We start from the raw sequence: 18,935 nt of genomic DNA on the forward strand, positions 1-18,935 counted from the left end.
TTTTATGATCGTACAGAAACAAGAAGTTATTCCAGCCCAAATATAACAGGGGCGGAATTCTTGAAAAAATTCAATGGTAGCAATCTTTATGACGTCATAATGGTGAAAGTGATGAAATCTTATGGACACACACAGATACGTACGAAAGAGGGTTTGCAGTATGAAAACCGAATATACGGTACTCGCTCAGAAAGACAAGGTGATCTTGAATATACTGTGATATCAATTTTAGTGTACGCGACAATTATCTTCCTTCTAACCGCCTACCTATTAATTTGGTATAAGATGAGAAAGAGCAGAATGAGGTTACAAGCTGGAACAACGGGTACGCAACCCAGCCTGTCTGTTGAAGTGAGAAATCGGAAAGAGAAGAAATTTGCCATTATGGCTGTTTCTTTTGTATTAGCCTTCGTATTTTGTTGGTTGCCATTTGCAATATTCGCTTCTATCGTTCTCACAGCACCTGAGGAAAAGAAATTCGATTTTTCCCGTTCTGGTGAGAACGAAAGATTTCTGTTTATTCCTGCAGGACTAAATTCTCTCATCAATCCATTTTTGTACTTCAAATTTGCCAGCAAATTGAAGATTTTTTCGTTTTGTAAACGACGAAGATAGACGTTAATTGGATGTCCAAAACACTGACTTGTCACTGGTAGAAAAAACTTGTTAGGCAGGTTTTTGTAAACAGAAAAGTTTTTAAATTTATATTTCTTCGAAAAAGGTATAAAGCATAGTAATTGTAAAATTGACCAATATTATTTAATAATAACAGAGAAACCAGGTTTTACTTTCGGCTAAAAGTTATTGACTACGAATTATAAAATCAAACACTGTCAAGCAGCTCCAAATCACTTGAAGATATCTTTTTTAACGATATAGAAAGGAGGTGCACCTTTTAGGCGAGACCAATTTAATTTGTTGTTCTACGGGCAGATCGTTAGCAAAATATGGGTCGGTTGGTCGGTAAAATAAGAATCAATTTTTCATTTATCAGGGTTGGTAAAGTACCGAAAATGTTTTCCAAAAAATATCTGGTTCAAAAATTCACTTTTTTTATCTTTGATGAAGATCATGATAAAATCTTAGTGTATGGAATATTTGATTTTCTAAATTTTTCAATTTCTTGAATTAATTTTCAGCTTTATTCAAATTTGATTCTTACAAATAAGTAGTGTGTAAAATAAAGAGGGAGCCTGATTTTAGCCTATATTTACCTTATTTTTGGATTTTAATAAGTACAATTTCCATCCGATCTTTTCACATAAGGAAAGCGGGTTTAAATACACCGTTTAGCAGCCTCGCTGAAGGAAATTTATCCATAAGCAAATGCCAATCATATACACCCGTGGTGAGGGTACCTAGGCAAAATGAGGGTACGGGTATGTGCCACCCTTAAGGGTCCCTTTTTTGGATCTTTATAACCTAATTCCAGTCCCCAAAGGGTTTAGAAAACATCTCAAATTCCCTATTTTATTTTTCCCTATTTGTAGAACCAAATTGATAACCTCGTCCCCCTTGACGATTTGCCTTTTTAAATTAGTATAGTGTAAATTCTCAAAATACCTCTTTTTTACGTGTTTTTTACACTATTCGAAATGAGTCGAAAATAAAAAAAATCCTCGAGAAAAGTCCCCTGAGAAAAGTCCCCTAACTCATGTTAGTCCAAATAACTATTAGTGGATTATGATCTTCTGAGATGTATTGTATAGATATACTTGATTTCTTAAGGGAAAGCCCCAACTTATGAATTAAATCATTTGTAACAAATGTTTCAATACAGTAAAGCGTCAATGGATGATAATCTTTTCAGATAAGGAAAGCGGGTTAAATACACTGTTTAGCAGTCTCGCTATCTCCACGGTGCTCCACCGCAGAGGCGGTAGGTAAAAATGCTCACTTTAATACTGTGGAAGGTTAGAGGAATGTAAACAATGTGAATTTTTTTCTTTCCTTTAAAGAGAATGGTTTAGATATCAATGATAATTTTATAGATCCCTCCTGAAAATTTCACAAAAACTCATCTAGAGGAAAAGAAGTTATGATTAAAAGGAGTTCTTTTCTACCGTTTTTTACGCTCTCCCCCGTAGTTTCCCGCGATCGCTGAAATCAAAATAATGGAAAATTGTTTGGACGCGTGCGCAGTCGACACTACTAAACTGTGTAGACGTACGATACAATAAAACCACCAATCAAACGTTTTGTTTAAAGAAATATAGCTTTGTATAAGAGGCTGAACACGGTGTTTGGCTTAAGTCTTTGAATTAAGTCTAAGAACAGTCTACTCCTGTTATACCTTCAACACCATGGGCTACTCAAGAGTCGATTACCTTCCGATGCTCATAGGAGGGTATGATGTCGTCTATGAGATTTTTGGTGTTATCATTTTCATTTTGAATATAGTAGAGATCATTTTCATTATCAAAGCAATGAAGAAGAAAAATCATATATCACAAATTTATCTCCTTAATCTGTCAATATCAGATGTGATGCTTGGAATTGCAGTTATCATAATTGGTGCAACATCAATTATATATCGCTCACATGTGGAAGGAACAAACACGGAAGGGCAGCTTGTACGATTACAATATTCAACGGTAAATATAGGATTTCGTATTACGCTCCTAATGTCAATTTTCAGTCTATTGGCGTTGACGATCGATCGAGTTTTGGGCGTGGTCTTCCCATCAAGATATCGCTGTGTGAAAAGACAGCATGCTGTTTTTGTTTGTCTCTCAATGTGGGTTATATGCATAACTGTTTGTACAATAAATGCATTCTTTCTGTTAGTGGATAAACCCTATTTTGAGATAATCACTACGGATTATAATGGACCTAAAGGAATAGCACTGGAAAACAACGCCGTCATAACCGTTCATGAATTAAGAGAATCAAGATTTTATGATCGTACAGAAACAAGAGGTTATTCCAGCCCAAATATAACAGGGACCGAATTCTTGAAAAAATTCAATGGTAGCAATCTTTATGACGTCATAATGGTCAAAGTTATGGAATCTTATGGACACACACAGATACGTAGGAAAGAGGGTTTGCAGTATGAGAACCGAATATACGGTACTCGCTCAGAAAGACAAGGTGATCTTGAATATACCGTGATATCAATTTTAGTGTACGCGACAATTGTCTTCCTTCTTACCGCCTACCTATTAATTTGGTGTAAGGTGCGAAAGAGCAGAATGAGGTTACAAGCTGGAACAACGGGTACGCAACCCAGCGTATCTGTTGAAGTGAGAAATCGGAAAGAGAAGAAATTTGCCATGATGGCTGTTGCTTTTGTATTAGCCTTCGTATTTTGTTGGTTGCCATTTGCAATATTCGCTTCTATCGTTATCACAGCACCTGAGGAAAAGAAATTCGATTTTTCCCGTTCTGGTGAGAACGAAAGACTTCTGTTTATTCCTGCAGGACTAAATTCTCTCATCAATCCATTTTTGTACTTCAAATTTGCCAGCAAAATGAAGATTTTTTCGTTTTGTAAACGACGAAGATAGACGTTAATTGGATGTCCAAAATACTGACTTGTCACTGGTAAAAAAAACTTGTTGGGTAGGTTTTTGTAAACAGAAAAGTTATCAAATTTATATTTCTTCGAAAAAGGTATAAAGCTTGTAAAATTGACCAATATTATCTATATATTAATAGCCGTAGTCTGTATGTCAGTTTGTTGTTGGTTTGTTTTTTGTTGGTTTGTTTTTTGTGTGTCACTTTCGTTTTCGCAAGCAATGTTTTGTTCTTTTAAAAGATGACTTTTGCTTCTTGCTCCACAAATGTGTTGAATCAGATTCGCGCCGTTTTTATAAAGACTTTGTTTTGATTGATAGATTAGACTTTTTCTTTTTTTTTCTCTCTTTTCTTTTGTTTAATGTTTTCGAATGTGATTAACGACCTTATTGATTTGAGACATTCGAATTCTTTTCAAAACAAAAATCTTTTAAACAGAATCTGTTAAAGAAAAGAACAAATATAAAATAAAACATAAGAATCACAAGACAAGTTTGTTAGAACAACAGCAACATTAAAAATAAATTCAAAAGGCGGTAAAAACTAGAGTTCTTTCTTCGTAAAAAGGGACCTTTAAAAACATCTATGTCGATAATTATTTTGCTGTAAATCTAAGTCATTGTTGAATTTGAAAAGTTATCGAAGTTATGACGAAGTTATTTTATAAAAAGCAACATAAAATTGCGCTTACACTTTTTTAACTGCGTATCCTAGCTGCCTTCCAGGGGGACTATGGTTTCGAGCTGACTTTCGGCCCTGTCCCTCGGACCCTTAGTAGAATAAAGAGGAGAAGAAACAAGGGAAATTGTGTGAATTTTAATTCACTTTTTGGAACTAATTTCTATCTTTCTGGGGGAAAAAAGTTGAAATTTTCCTACTTTTCCGATTCTTAGTGGGACTGAAGTTTGATTTTCCGATTTTTCAAACTGTCATGTTTCAAAAAAGGCACCCTTAAGGCCGGCACATACCCATACCCTTTTCTTGCCTAAGTACCCCCCCCCCCCCTCCGAGCTGCCTTTTTTCGACGAATCTCGTACCATGTCTATTATTTCACTCCGCTTATCTTGACATCAAAGTTTTCCTAAACATCAAGAATTCCCTACGGCAAATGTAACGCGAGCGAAGCGAGAAAAAAATCTAATTGCAGAGCCGTCTCGGACGTCGCTGGTCGCCGGTATGGTGTAATTTGGGAATGACGCCCTTTTTCTGCTTTCTGATCATTTTTGCCACAAAAATCTTTTTCAAAATATGGTTAAAAGATACGTCACCCGGGAGGGATAAAGTCAAACTTTGAAGATAATTTTTCTCTTTAATTTTGATTTCATCATGTTTAAGCCACCTTCCCAACATCCAAAGGACTTGCGTTCAGCAAACAGCTAAACCGGCGTGCGACGCCGGGCACCGGCTAGTTTAATAATAACAGAGAAACCAGTTCTTACTTTCGGCTAAAAGTTATTGACTACGAAATCAAAAATCAGACACTATCAAACAGCTCCAGATTCCAATCAAAAATAATATGACATTTTGAAAAATGCCCAAAAACAACTTTTTGTCATAGCTAATTGATAAGTCTTGAAATTTTACAATGTTGTGGGAAATACTTAGACATTATGAATTAAATTTTTTTTTCTCGTTAAATTGAGCTAAAAATGTGGCTTCAACTCAAAATTGGTATCTTTTTTAGAAATGTAAGCACACAAATTAGATACGAGATCTTAGAATGGGACTTTCTTAACTTGGCAGAGGAAAGGTTGGATTTTTCAGAAAATGTTTAATGTACATACTTTCTAGCTGTTAAATGTAGTTTTTTGTGGCTTACTTTTCGATAATTTTTAATGTGACTTTGCAAGCCACAAAATTGTACTTACAACAAAATCTTTGTAATTTTTTACACCTACAGGTGTTATACTTTAATGATTGAGTACCAAAAACTTAAAAAATGTGAGACATAAAATTTCACCTATATTTCACCTATTCACCTATATTCACCTATTCACCTCTATTTCCCTTGTGTAAGCCACATTTTTGCCCACTTAACAAACTGTAAGCCACAAATCAGTGCAGCTAATGAAAAATTCAGCCCTTTGCTGTCAATGCTAAAAAGAAAGTATATTTCTGACTGTTTCCATTATTGAAAACTCAGCCTTCAAAATTTTTTGGTAGGGTCAGCCACATGACCAGTAAGCAACATTTTTTGCCCACGCTTCATTTGCTTGTATCTCCCCTTTAAGCAAGCCACAAAATTGTACTTACAACAAAATCTTTGTAATTTTTTACACCTACAGGTGTTATACTTTAATGATTGAGTACCAAAAACTTAAAAAATGTGAGACATAAAATTTCACCTATATTTCACCTATTCACCTATATTCACCTATTCACCTCTATTTCCCTTGTGTAAGCCACATTTTTGCCCACTTAACAAACTGTAAGCCACAAATCAGTGCAGCTAATGAAAAATTCAGCCCTTTGCTGTCAATGCTAAAAAGAAAGTATATTTCTGACTGTTTCCATTATTGAAAACTCAGCCTTCAAAATTTTTTGGTAGGGTCAGCCACATGACCAGTAAGCAACATTTTTTGCCCACGCTTCATTTGCTTGTATCTCCCCTTTAAGTAAGCCACAAAAATTCGCACTTTAATGTAATGGATAGATAATTTCGTCAGCTTAACCACCAAAGCAATCCTAAGTGTAAGCCACATAATTTTCCCAAGTTATGGTCAATTTAGTAGCTGACAGTAAAAATGTCACAAAACAGGGGTTTATTTTTTATTGGGATCTCCAAATCTCTTAAAGATATCTTTGTAACGCTATAGAAAGGGGATGCACCTTTTATTGTTGATGACAATGTCACATTGTGCATGGTGCTCAAAGAGGGAGCCTGATTTTAGCCTATATTTACCTTATTTTTGGGTTTTCATAAGTATAATTTCTAACCCCTGGGAATTAGGTCCCCCTGTTTATTAAAATCTCGAAAATTTCCCCCCCCCCTGTATTTGGATCTATCTTTTTTGATGGCAATTCAGGATTAATTTCCCGAATATACTCTTGAAATCTCAAAACGTAGACGAAGGAAATTGATCCAAAAGCAAACAATTGCTCCAAAATCGAATGTCAACATATACATCCTGGGGGCAAAAAGGGCAAAGGAGGGTATGGGTATGTGCGCCACCCTTAAGGGTCCCTTTTTTGGATATTCAAAATCCCACTAAGGGTCGTAAAATTTACATAATCTAATGCCAGTCACCCTAAGGGTTGAAAAAAAGCTCAAGTTCCATATTGTGACCCTTAAAAGCCTAAATCTGAAAAATTTGGGTTTTTTTACTCCACTTAAGTCCCTCTACGGGTCCGTTTTGGCCCCTATAAGGGCCCGACAGCCAAAAGTCCGGCGGCACATACCCGTCATCCTGCAATCCTAGTACCCCCCCCCCCACGGATATACATAAATATTAGAACACAGTCTATTTAGCTTTCGTGTCAAAATAACGTGGTTTGTCTGGTTAAATCCTGACGTACGCCACATCCCTTTAGAGCAGAGCCTGGTTTGCGCTAGCCTGTTAGACGAAAACCGCTTTTTTATCGCGAATAAAGTGCGATAACTTTCGACAAACGCTTCAAAGTGTAACTGACCATAAAACAAAGAAAAAAATTGGTTTGTGGGAAGGTACTGGCTAGGTTTGCGCAGAATGGATGATCTTTTATGAGAGTAGGAAAAAACGGGAATTAACCTTCGAATTCATGTAACGACAAAAAACTTTTCGAAAGAGGAAATGACAGAGGGAAATTTCAGATTAAAAGTTTCATTTTTACATAAGTGTCCCCGTTTCATATCAGACACGTATTTCATATCAGGACAGTGTCTGCTTATTGTTACATTATGCTGATATAAGCAAAAAAATGTTTTTCTTTTCCACTTTCTGACCAATCTTGTTCCACATTCGTGTCAATCCAATGTCAACAAGCTTGTGATTAAAAATTGATCAGTAAGAAAACGATATGACTCTTATTTAAAAACAAAACCTTTAACATGAGCAAAAACGTTAACCATATTTCAATCAAACATGAAATAAACATTGTTGTAAGCAGTTTTCAACTCTGGCTTCTCTACCCGGGGACATGGTGGGCGATTAAATACTTATGTAACCTTTTGTAGTTTTTGTTAAGGCTTTTGTAGTTTTTGTGATCCTACTTTGGTGAACTTTGATCTTTTTTAGGTCTCTTTTAGGCCTACTGAGCATTCCTTCTCTAAAAAATCTATTCTGCTTTCGAACGATGTTTTTTCCTCTATTTTACAGACCATACAAATCCAACCAAATGATGGGTTTGGAACAATCTTACCACACGAAAATATCGACCTTCATGTTTATTTCAGCCCTGATAAAGCGCAGGTAAGTTTTGATTTATTTAGTACAAAACTTGAATACTGTACCTATCTTCTTAAAGTTGAATTTCAATTTTTTTTTCTTTTCGGAGAAAGCAAATATTTGAGGTTTTTATATCGTGCATGATTATCATGGGGTATGTTAAATACAAAGCTAATACAAAAACATCAAAAATACATTTAAATTATATATTTGGAATGTTGTGTTATCATTTTCTTTTATTTTATAGGAATATCGTTTCAACTTAGCGTGTAAATCGCACATTGGGCGTGAGTTTATTCTACGATGTCGGGCGGTCGGTGTTCTCCCGCCCATGAAGCTGTCACACTCACTGATACAATTCAAAGCTACGGCCGTCAACGATATTTCATCCGCAAACTTTTTCGTCATTAACGACCACACAAGTACTAATCAATTCACTCACCCAGTACCCAGGGTAGGGACTGGGGATATTTTCCCCGTCGGTCCGACGTCCTTTCATTTCGTAGTACCGGAAGGAGCACCGCTCTCATTTTCACCGGCTATCGGGACAATCAATGCAGGAGAGGTCAGTTTTGTACTTTTTTGCTTTTTCCCATCGTCAACGTTTAACTCTGGTATTTTCCAACTTATAATTCTTTGTTATTTTTTTTTTTCGTTGTTGTCCATTATCTTTGACTTTCAATTAACTGATAGAGAAGTTAATCTATCAAAATCGGTATGAGACGCAACGTTGGTCCTAATGTTTCTCAGTCAATTTTAAAACTAAGTGTTTTTTGAAAAGTAGTATTTTAACATTAGATATATGACAGTTTAAAAATGGTCTAAAACACTTAGGATGTAGCCTGGAAGTCAATAAACCCCTCCATGGAAATGTCCTAAGAAATAAAATGATTGAAAGAAAAATCACATTTCTTGAACTTCAAATTTTGAAAAACGACGACGAAATACTCGGAATTTCCAATATACTTTGACCAGTATTGCTTATAAACAAAAAACAAAAAAAGTTACTTTATATCCTTTTTGGTTGAGTTTCTTGTAGACTGGAAACCCGTTTTTTTTTCTTCACTGTGACAGTTTCGAAATATGCCATATCCCTCGCAAATACTTTCCTCTAATAATGTTTCCCAGTTCTCCTTCTATTTCCGATGGGCTTTACCAGAAATGTGCCCCCCCCCTGTCGAGGATGTTGGACATCCAGGGGGTTCACTGCGCTTTCCGGAAATCCAGGGGGTAGGATCTAAGAGGGAGAGGATATCCAGGGGGTACAGGACAAAATACCTTGATATCCTCATCCCTCCTATCCACTTGGGCAGGATATCCAGAGGGCTTTTATTTTTAAGCCAGGCATTCAGAACTCAAAAGATGGATATCCTCAACAGGCGGCGGGGACGGAAAATTTCTGAAAAAGCCCGATTTCACCACATTTGTGATAAAATCGCATCTTTTGATTTTTAATTTGATGTTTCTTTTGTGTAAAAGATCAGTAAAAAGCTAAAACAATTGCTAAATTTTTTAACACATTTTAAACCCATTTTGAGTTTTTAAGTAAAAAATCTAAGCATATTAGGAACGTTTTAGGAATATTTATTCAAAGACTGAAAATTTCAAGCACAGCCGAGCCTGAGCCAAGATTTACTGGTTCTTGTAAAAAAACTTGCGAAAGTTGGTGAAGATTTACACATTTGAGATCAATTAGAAGATATCCCTTCGGTTCATAGACCTATGTATTGAATAACCTCTCTCCTGCAAAAACCAGACCACGTTTTTAAAAGCAAAAAGAAATGACATACTGACAAAAACATAATTGCTCATTCTAAAACAAGGTTTTACAGTAACCTTTATCTTAAATCCTATCAAAAGATACACTTTTAGTGCAAAATATCACATAAATTGATTAAGGTCTTATCCGCTTTAAATTCTGATACTCAGCAGTTTTGTCAATCTTATGAAAGATTTTTAATAATTGAATTCTAAGCCCGTTGTTTTCTTAGAAATGTCTGGTCCACGTCACTTTCGCACCAAAACTCGATCCAAACCTCCTGGAGAGTAAGGCGTCAGAGCTGGAACAAGCTGATCTTCAAAGTCGAAGTTTTGTCTCTGATGCCTCAAAGCCAGAGGCTGTGGAAAGCACAAAAGAATTGAAAGCGAAAGTAAATGGTGGTGGGGGTGGTACACGTCCTAAAGGTCAGAAAGGCGTCACGCCCCAACCATCGACAGTAATAAAACAAAAGACACAAATAAAGTAAGATTTCACTTCAGTCTGTTTTATATTGGAAGTTATTTTAGGGGTTGTTAAATTCTCCAAAGGTCTAATTTTACTCTTGTAATTTTATTGATAACAAGTATTATTAAAATTGTAAGGCCCTCATTTCTCTGTCATTCTTATTTATCTATTTTTAGTTCCCAAGCCAAGCAAGTCTACATTAATAAAGCGTCCATAGCTCTGCAGCACAGCTTCCATAATGTCTTCTCTATTTACAAAATCCCTTGTTTTTTGGTGCAAGGAGAATGCGGAAGTCTGGACACTGACCAGTATAAGTAAGTTAAAGGAAATTCATTTAAATAGTTACAACCCGGGGGGGGTACTAGGGCAAAATGGGTTACGGGGATGCTCCGCTGGTCAGGGTACCTTTTTTAACCTCCACGAGTCCCTGGTAGGGTCGCAAAAACACCAAAATAGAAAAATCAGTCCCTCGTAGGGTGCCTATTTTTGGAAAATTTAGGGAAAAAGTAGAAAATTTGAGAAAATTTTGGAATTTCAGTCCCATTCAGGGTCACTTTTTTCGCAAATTTCGAGTCCCACGTAGGGTCCATTTTTCGAACCTCGGCGGAGCACCCCCGTCGGTCGACAAGGGTAGTACCCCCCCCGGGAGTTACAAACTCACTGAAAATCGACCTGGTCGTGTTGAGACACGTCCAATGTTAATGGATCTCAAAATTCTATTAATTTTTACTAAATTTTTACAAACCCATTTAAGGGAGTGGTTTTAGGGGGTATCCGACTCCACCATTTTGTCAATTTTTTCCTTTAATTCCGCCAGGCCGCCTTTACAAAACACCAAGATTCCGAGTTTTCAAAGTTTCTTCAAAGATTTCGGAAATGTTGAATATTTTTTGCAAACTTCGAAATTGCGACCGAATTTTTACTAAATTTCGTTTTTCTGGACATAAGCAGCATCATTTTCCTTCTCCTGTAGTTGACCTGGATTCGAAAAGATCTAATAGGGGAGTGACGCAACTGGAGGAAGATTAAGATTGAATCTTCGTCCATTTGCATCACTCCCCCATTAGATTTTTCAGATACTTCGCTTTTTATATACTTCGAGTACCAAAGACCTTTTTATCATCACTTTTTTTAACATCTCAGTATTCACAACACGCTTTACTTGGAAGTACATTGTCCATCGGTCAAACCCTCGCTCATTGTGGCTTCAGAGAATGGTGATAATCTCGTAGATTTTGGGAAAGTACCGATGGGTATTTATGTTTTATTTTTGACTTTTTGTTTCCTAATATTTGACATTTTTCTTTAATTTAAAAACTAAAAATAAGGTCACTTCATATGTTGAAAAAGGCTGACCCCTCTACAGTGAAGTCTCGCACGGGTAACACAAATTTGTTTTAGTAAAGGAAATTTCGAGTTATGGAGTTTATAAGATATTATTAACTGAATGGACCATAAAACTTGTTCAAGTTAAGGAGACATTCAGTTATATAATTGATTCGAGTTATAGAGACTCTGCTGTATTATTAGTTGCCCTTTCGTTTTAAACCAAATTAGGCCAAAGACTTGTATACCTTGCCAACTCTTGGCGTTTTCACAAACATTTAATTTTAATTTTTTTTCGAATTTTTTTTTGACTTTTTAGCTCAACGCCATACACAGGTGATTTCAATGCAAAATATTTCCGATAAAACGGTCAAGGTTAGTACGTTTTTCAACTCGACGTCGTCCCTTTTTCTTTTATATTCTAGCCTGAAGATTGTCACCAAAGTGGCATGAAACTGCCAGTAGCAGTATAAAAAAGTGTCTTTTCTTCCTGACTGACATAGCTCTACTTATGTATCGAGCACTGTAAAAAACTGAAGAAATACTTACTTTTTCTTTTATATAACCTATAATAATCTCGGGGACATACTATGATTTTAGGAATTGTACTAATCCGCCTTTAAATAGTCAATCACCCGTTTTGCACTTTTAGCTGACGTCATCATTGTTGGATCCCATTGGTCCATTTGAAATGGTGAATGCATTGCGAAACTTGGAGCCGAAAGCCATTCATTCGTTCAAGATATCTTTCACGCCAACTGATAATACTAAGGTTTGAGTTGTTTCAACGCTATGATTGTTTAAAATCGAGTGCTCAGGGTTTAACGCCTTACCGCCGTACTTTTTCAGGCCGTAGTCATGGTCAAGGTATTGCCTAATTTTTTACTTTCAAGACCTCAATAAACGTAAAACTAGCTAAAATTTCCAATCAAGCCTCAGAAGAGGTCGATAAGAATTCCCATTGAGTTTTGTTACGACTGATAATTTTTTAAACATGGAACACTGACCCCCGCCTCCTATCATCCACAGTAAACTAACCTCTTTAACCTCTATAATTCGAATGTCTCCTTAACTGGAATAAGTTTTATGGCCCTCCCAGTTAACAATGTCTTATAAACCTCACTGTATAACTCGTGCAAATTTGTGTACCCCGTACATGTTCGAGTTATGGAGACTCCATCATTTCATCCCCACAGTTTTACGAGGTGTTAAAAATCTACACCATGGACACAACAGTTGAAGTGCGTTTGGTTGGCCAAGGTGTTCGACCACAACTGGCGTTGGAACCATCAGATCAATATCTCGATGTTGGTGATGCACTCGTTAATGATACCATGCATCAAACCTTAAAAGTAAAAACATCTTAGTCCTACACCTTTTATATAAGAATAACTAAGTACCTTATTGGTATATATTTTCGCGTGTTACAAATTTTCGCGGGTACTTAATTTCGCGAGTTTTTTGGTCAATTTTCGCGAAATTTAATACTGTTTAAATTTTTCAAAATTACAAAATCGCGAAATTAAATACACGCGAAAAAATTTTCCTTAGTATTTTGTTAGTATTTTTACATCAAAAACGTTGTGTTTCAAGCAAAATCAGTCTTTTTCTTGCTTTATATTTAGTGAATCGCGAAATTTAATGCACGCGAAAATGTTCCAGAAGTCGGCAATCGCGAAATTTAATACACGCGAAACACGTTTTTTCGAAAAAATTTCGCGATTCGCGAAAATTTGTAACACGCGAAAATATATACCAATAAGGTATATAAGAACACTCGTAAGGCTTCAGCGGCTAAATTGTTTGAGAACATTCTAATTACCAATACTCTTTCCCGACTGAACGTCATCCTCTGGTCATTATTTACCTTATTAAGGGGTTTTAGATGAATTATTTCCAACCCCCTCTCGTTTTATTATATTTTGATTCGTACCCACTACTGTTTGTGACCTTAGAGTATATTTTAGGGCTAATTTTATTAATTTTTGTTTTCAATTTGAAAGGTGACGAACATATCTGAACTGTCAGTGGTGTTCGATCTGAAGATGGGAAGCTTGATCAGCGATAAACACAATCGTGTGCAAACCATGCCCCAATTCTTACATTGGTCTACTCCACAGCAACAGGGAACTTGTTTCCATAGTGATGATGAGATTGAGGTTTATGATGAAAATGGCGGCGTTGTTGTGACTAAACATATTGATGGTGACAATGAATTCCGTATTGGTAAAAAAAACTTAATGTTACCCTCACCCCTCCTATCTAAAAAATTGACTGAAAAATAATTATCTTTAAGATAGTACTCTTCCAACTTTGAAAAGTCATAAGTAAATAAGTATATTCATTTGGTGGCTGTCGGTGGAGCCGGGAGTGAGGGAGTCTATCCCCTTTTCTATTTGCGCTAGACCGGGGAGGGTGAATGCTACACCTAAATTCCAGTAAATTACCACCTAGATCAGATTACACAATCTTAGCTACTCATTCGCTGAGTTGGCGGTGACCGTTGATCGAACCTATAACCCTTAGATTGTTATTCTTGTCCCCCAATAGACGGGGGGGGGTGGGGTCCGAATAAGCAGGGGGGTAGGAAAAGTTGAATATGAGGGGGGGGGTAATTTGAAGACAGAATTTTTTCTAACTGGTATCAATTTCAACAACAAAAAATAAACTTTAACAAATGAACACGTAAAATAAGAACCAATACTAACAAAAAGGAGAATTTTGATCAGTTTAAGGTCTATCTACACTGTAATGAAATATTGAATTATTCGAATTTAGTTAGCGGGGGGTCTTAATAAGAGCGGGGGGTCTTAATAAGAGCGGGGGGGGGGTGGATTTTTTGTCTCTCAACAATTAGCGGGGGGGGGGCGTCTATTCGGGAGACAAGAGTAAGTCATTGCAACTTTGAATATCTTCAATAGATTTCTGAACCCCAAACCCTGGTCAACTGGTTACTGAACTTTTCCCAGGACAGGCGTATCGCATGATGGTCTAGAAAATTTAAAAGTTTGAAGGCAGAAAATTGATAAAACAGAAAATAAAGCGACTGCCCATGTTGAAATGATGATGATTCAAACAAACAAACAAACACTCAGTGTTTCTGTTTCTCTACTATCAGGTCCACCAAACAAATCAGGTATCTGCGTGTTCGGTTGTGAACCAATGCATGGTACAATGGAACCTGGAGAGAGCAAGGAAATAATCATTTCATTTTCACCGGATCATTTGAGCCAGTTGTTTCGTGATGAACTCATCTTTGATGTGAACGGTGTGGTAAGTTATTGTAGGGTTTTATTATTCTCAGTGTTAAAATTCTCTTCTCTCCGTCTCAAACGGATTACTGTCTCAGTGAATTATATCAAGACGATTTTCCGTCCCAAAATACTGTATAATTCATCAAAATTTCAAGAATATTTGCTTTTTTGGTGTGTGAAATTCGTATTCCGTCTCAGACGAAAAACCTTGCTTTAACCAATGTATTTCTGACCACTTCAAGTTTTTCATTTTGTCCGAGGATACATTCATGGTGATCAATGTGCATTTATCTTGGCAATATATTGAGATGTCTTTGCATCATCAGGTCACTTCATTTAGAACTGATGATGATGCCAAGTTGAGACATCGAAATAATTTGTCACAATGAATACATATTGTTGTAGATCAAATGAATGAAATTATTCTTGTTTTTTTTTTCAAAGAAATATATTCATGGTGATCTAAACACCGATTTGATTAAGATAGCCAGAGCTACTTAATCATTCACAAAGCACTTTTGCAAGGCCTGTAGATTTAGTTAAGTCAGGCCGAATTCTTGAAGGCACTTTGTGTGCTTCTTTTTCTTAAAAAAAAAGGCTGTTTTTGCCATTATTTTACATAATTCAAGAAGGGCAGTGCTCATTCACCCTACGCTTACTCGAACATCACTTGCCTCTTATTCAAACAATTACCATGGTGATTATGTCTCTTGAGACATTAAATAATTTTTTTATGAATAGGAAGTAGTTTTGATAAAATCTGTTGGGAGTTAATCACCATGGCAATAATTTCAAAACGAGGCAAGTGATGTTGGTGACGTAATAAGGTCTATTACTACTGTATTTTATTTATAGAGAGAATTTTTGAAGCTTCATTTGGTGGGCCGATCATGGCCATCGATCACTTATGTTAAAGGGTTCGATCGTTTGTCACCCGAAGAAGAAACTTTGATGTCTAACACTTGTTCAATGGAGAGGGAGAAAGAACAGGGTAATAACCGGTCTCTACTTTTGCAAAGATAGAGTGGAAAGTTTTCAGCATTTTTGTAACTCAGCTTGCAGCCAACATCAGTGTGTCTCGCGTTTAATGAAATTTCTGTAGATATTGGAACGCACAGCCCTGTTTCAACGTCCGTCTTATGTTATTTGGACTTTGTGAATGTTAAATTGACGTTGAAACAACATTATGTGCCAGCTGGGAACCTTATATTACCATTGGTCTAATATGACATAATGGACGAATTCTTTTATCTCTATGGCTAGGCATTGTTTTTCGAAAAGAAAATACTCGACATTTAACTAGATTGTAAGAGAATAAAGGTCAAGTTTGGTTTAATTGGGCCGTTGACTCGTTGATGATGAAACATTTCTTTTCATTTTCAGAGAAATCTTCAACCAAGACAGGTCTTTTGACGATGTTCAGTTGCCTCGATGACTCGACTTTCTCTACTTCAGAACACAGCATCGAGATCGGGTGCATCAAGTCTAACATTCAAACACGCAAAGTAAGCTTGATATCGCAATACGTCTACATCTCTTCTGAAATGAAAAGAAACCTCTTTATTGATTAGAAATAATGTTAGTCTCAAAACTTGTCAATTAAGACCATGTTCACACGCTACGGTATCGTTACGCTCTACAACTCAATAAATCTATTCTATTGGTTAAATTAAAGTTTCACGTCATGTCTAACCAATAGAATGACTTCATTTTGTTCCGGAGCGAAACGGAACCGTTATGAGTGAACATGGTCTAAATAGCTTCTTCTCGATTTGTAACGATATGGAACTTGACATATAGTAGTTTTCTTTTTGATAGATGTATTTTAGTTCCGGAAACCTTATCGGATAACCTCGAGTCATAAATTATAATGACTCCTGAGGTTTTTTCAAAGTTTTTGGTGTTTTAAAAGTTACTTACAAATTTAGTTCAAACCACGCAATCCATCTTTTCGTCTATTTTTACAGTCTTGTGATTTCACGTTTGAGAATACAAAAGAAGCGTTTGAGAAAGGATTCTCTATTGAACCAATGAAGGTATAATATTATTATCGCTTTTTGAAGCTAACAAAAATGGAAATTTGGGAGAAAAATATCTGTTTAGTCTTACTGGTTGCCTGGCCTTTGGTGGGGCAGTAGAGTCTTTTTAACTCGAACAAGTTTTCTCATCCCTTATAAGCCTTACTCCATAACTCGAAATTTACTTAACTCGAATAAATTTTTGTTCCTCGTGCGGGTTCGAGTTATGGAGACCCCTAAAATCGCTTTATCCAGGATCCTAGATCTGGCATCAATAAGTTTCTTGGGTGCTGTATTACCACGACTTTTGAAAATTTGGGAGCTTTTAGATTTTTTTTAGATCATAATATTTGATCGGTAACACTATTGCGTTTAATTTTACTTTGCTGTTCTCGTCATCTTGGAATATGAAATTATCATTTTAGGGAGGAGTTGACATCGGTGCGAAAAAGATTATCACTTTCAGATGGACCCCTCCTGCTAATTTTGATGTAAGTATTAACTATAGTTGGACATTTTCATTGGATTGCATTATCGAACATTTTCTTTTAAATACTTATGATCGAACCATTGTTTAAAGTTCAGATATCAATTTCATGGAATTCGAGATTTCTAATTTTTATTACCTCGAAAATGACTTCAAGGTTTAAGATATTGAATAGATTACATTAGAGGTCCTTTTTCCTTAAACGCTTATAATTAATTGTGCTGTTGTCCAAAGTTTTCAGAGGATAAAATAATCCTATTTTTCGAATGTGCTGAGGTCAGATGACCGATTTTTCTATAGTTTTAGTAATACATGTTTCTTTATTTCAGCCTCGTGAAATGTTAAAGTTAGCTGTACAGGTAAACTTCTTTTGAATTCCATTTGTTGCAAATTCTATTCTTGTCAACCATATACATAAGCAATACATAAACATGAGCCTCATCACTTTCGCCTTCGTTTTCAAGCAAAAGGCAATGTGGATGTGGGTTTGAATGTATTTGCTGATACTTACATAATTTGGCTCGATTATGCTTGGATTTTTAAGGATTGGCGTGTTGCGCTAAAAATGAACGAGGCTAAGTACAGAGATCATTTACGTGGCCGTTACATTACATTTTTTGTGTACGAGTTTACATGAGTTAGGTACAGGTTTGTTCACATACGTTGTTATATAGCCTTTCAATAATAGCCTGGGTTCTTCATTTTTTAGCTGGTCATCCGAGGCGATACCACAACAACATATCAAATTTTACTTCGTGGGTGTATCCGGACCAACTTGCAGAAAATCAAACAGAAAGATTTGTAATTAAAAATCTTTAATACTTTATCGATTGACTCGTCTCGAATTGCATGGAATCGTTGCAGGCCTCGTTTTGAATATATTCTTACAATCAAACTTCCAACTCGATTAAACATAGATAGAATTTGCAAAGTGGAAGTTTTCGGCTTGAAATTCCCCTATGGGAAGTTAGCCCTTTGTATTAGTGAATCATTATTTCGTTAATATCAGCTAAGGTAGTTTGAAAACGAGGCCAGCGATCACTCTTTATACCTCTTGAAGAATGTATTTATTCGGTTTCGGAGTTTTGTTTCCAATTTTTGTTTCCTACGTAGACTAAGTCAAAATTACGTTCAAAGAAATAAGTCCAATAAAGTTTGTTTTCAAATTTCTGACTTAATTTTACGACTTTTAAATCCCCTGATATATCCGTTTGGGAATTTTTTTAACGAAGTTAGAAATTTAGTTAAATTTATCTTTGTAATATTTAAACTTAAACATTTACTGTAAAAAAATTAATACTTTTTTTTGTACATAATAAATATATTTTTCTAATAAAGATTGTCGTTAACCCCCTTGATATTGTTAATAATTCCAATAACTCAATTTTAAAGTTCTTCCATGACAAAGTGTTTTGCAGGAATTTTATAGCATTCCAAAAATCTGCAGCTTATAATTGTGTAACAATTAGACTCCTAATTGGTAGACAAAATATTTTTTGATGGAATTATGCAAAATTGTATCGGCTTTTTAAATCTTTGCGATGGAGCGTGTGAGTATATGAGTAACCATTGAATTGCATGGACTAGCATGAGGGGGATTATTTTTCAAAGTTTGTTTTCTTGAATTGATGTAAATACAATATATTTAACTTTGATTTAGTTTATTACTTATAGTTGTTTAGTATAAATATAAATTTATGAAAATTTGACCCATTAAATATATAAATGTCTCTTCTACGATAT

The 18,935-nt window shown here is 35.8% G+C and overlaps 1 protein-coding gene across 2 annotated transcripts in view; it reads left to right on the forward strand.

Annotated features, from left to right (window-relative positions):
• The window catches only part of LOC136816688 (cilia- and flagella-associated protein 74-like), an 88,504-nt gene extending 70,418 nt beyond the window's left edge, over positions 1-18,086 (forward strand). For both annotated transcript variants that reach the window (XM_067073015.1, XM_067073016.1), the window contains exons 28-43: positions 7,815-7,907; positions 8,131-8,448; positions 9,875-10,125; positions 10,284-10,421; positions 11,251-11,360; positions 11,753-11,808; positions 12,086-12,205; positions 12,630-12,785; positions 13,437-13,659; positions 14,552-14,706; positions 15,543-15,678; positions 16,071-16,192; positions 16,655-16,723; positions 17,131-17,196; positions 17,522-17,551; positions 17,902-18,086. In XM_067073015.1, the coding sequence (XP_066929116.1) occupies positions 7,815-7,907; positions 8,131-8,448; positions 9,875-10,125; positions 10,284-10,421; positions 11,251-11,360; positions 11,753-11,808; positions 12,086-12,205; positions 12,630-12,785; positions 13,437-13,659; positions 14,552-14,706; positions 15,543-15,678; positions 16,071-16,192; positions 16,655-16,723; positions 17,131-17,196; positions 17,522-17,551; positions 17,902-17,997 (2,139 nt within the window). In that variant the 3' untranslated portion in view covers positions 17,998-18,086. The remainder of the gene's footprint in view (positions 1-7,814; positions 7,908-8,130; positions 8,449-9,874; positions 10,126-10,283; positions 10,422-11,250; positions 11,361-11,752; positions 11,809-12,085; positions 12,206-12,629; positions 12,786-13,436; positions 13,660-14,551; positions 14,707-15,542; positions 15,679-16,070; positions 16,193-16,654; positions 16,724-17,130; positions 17,197-17,521; positions 17,552-17,901) is intronic.
• The last annotated feature ends 849 nt before the right edge of the window (positions 18,087-18,935 follow it).

The sequence above is a fragment of the Clytia hemisphaerica genome, unplaced genomic scaffold (assembly GCF_902728285.1).
Source record: "Clytia hemisphaerica strain Z4C2 unplaced genomic scaffold, Clytia hemisphaerica genome assembly, whole genome shotgun sequence".
NCBI lineage: Eukaryota > Metazoa > Cnidaria > Hydrozoa > Leptothecata > Clytiidae > Clytia > Clytia hemisphaerica.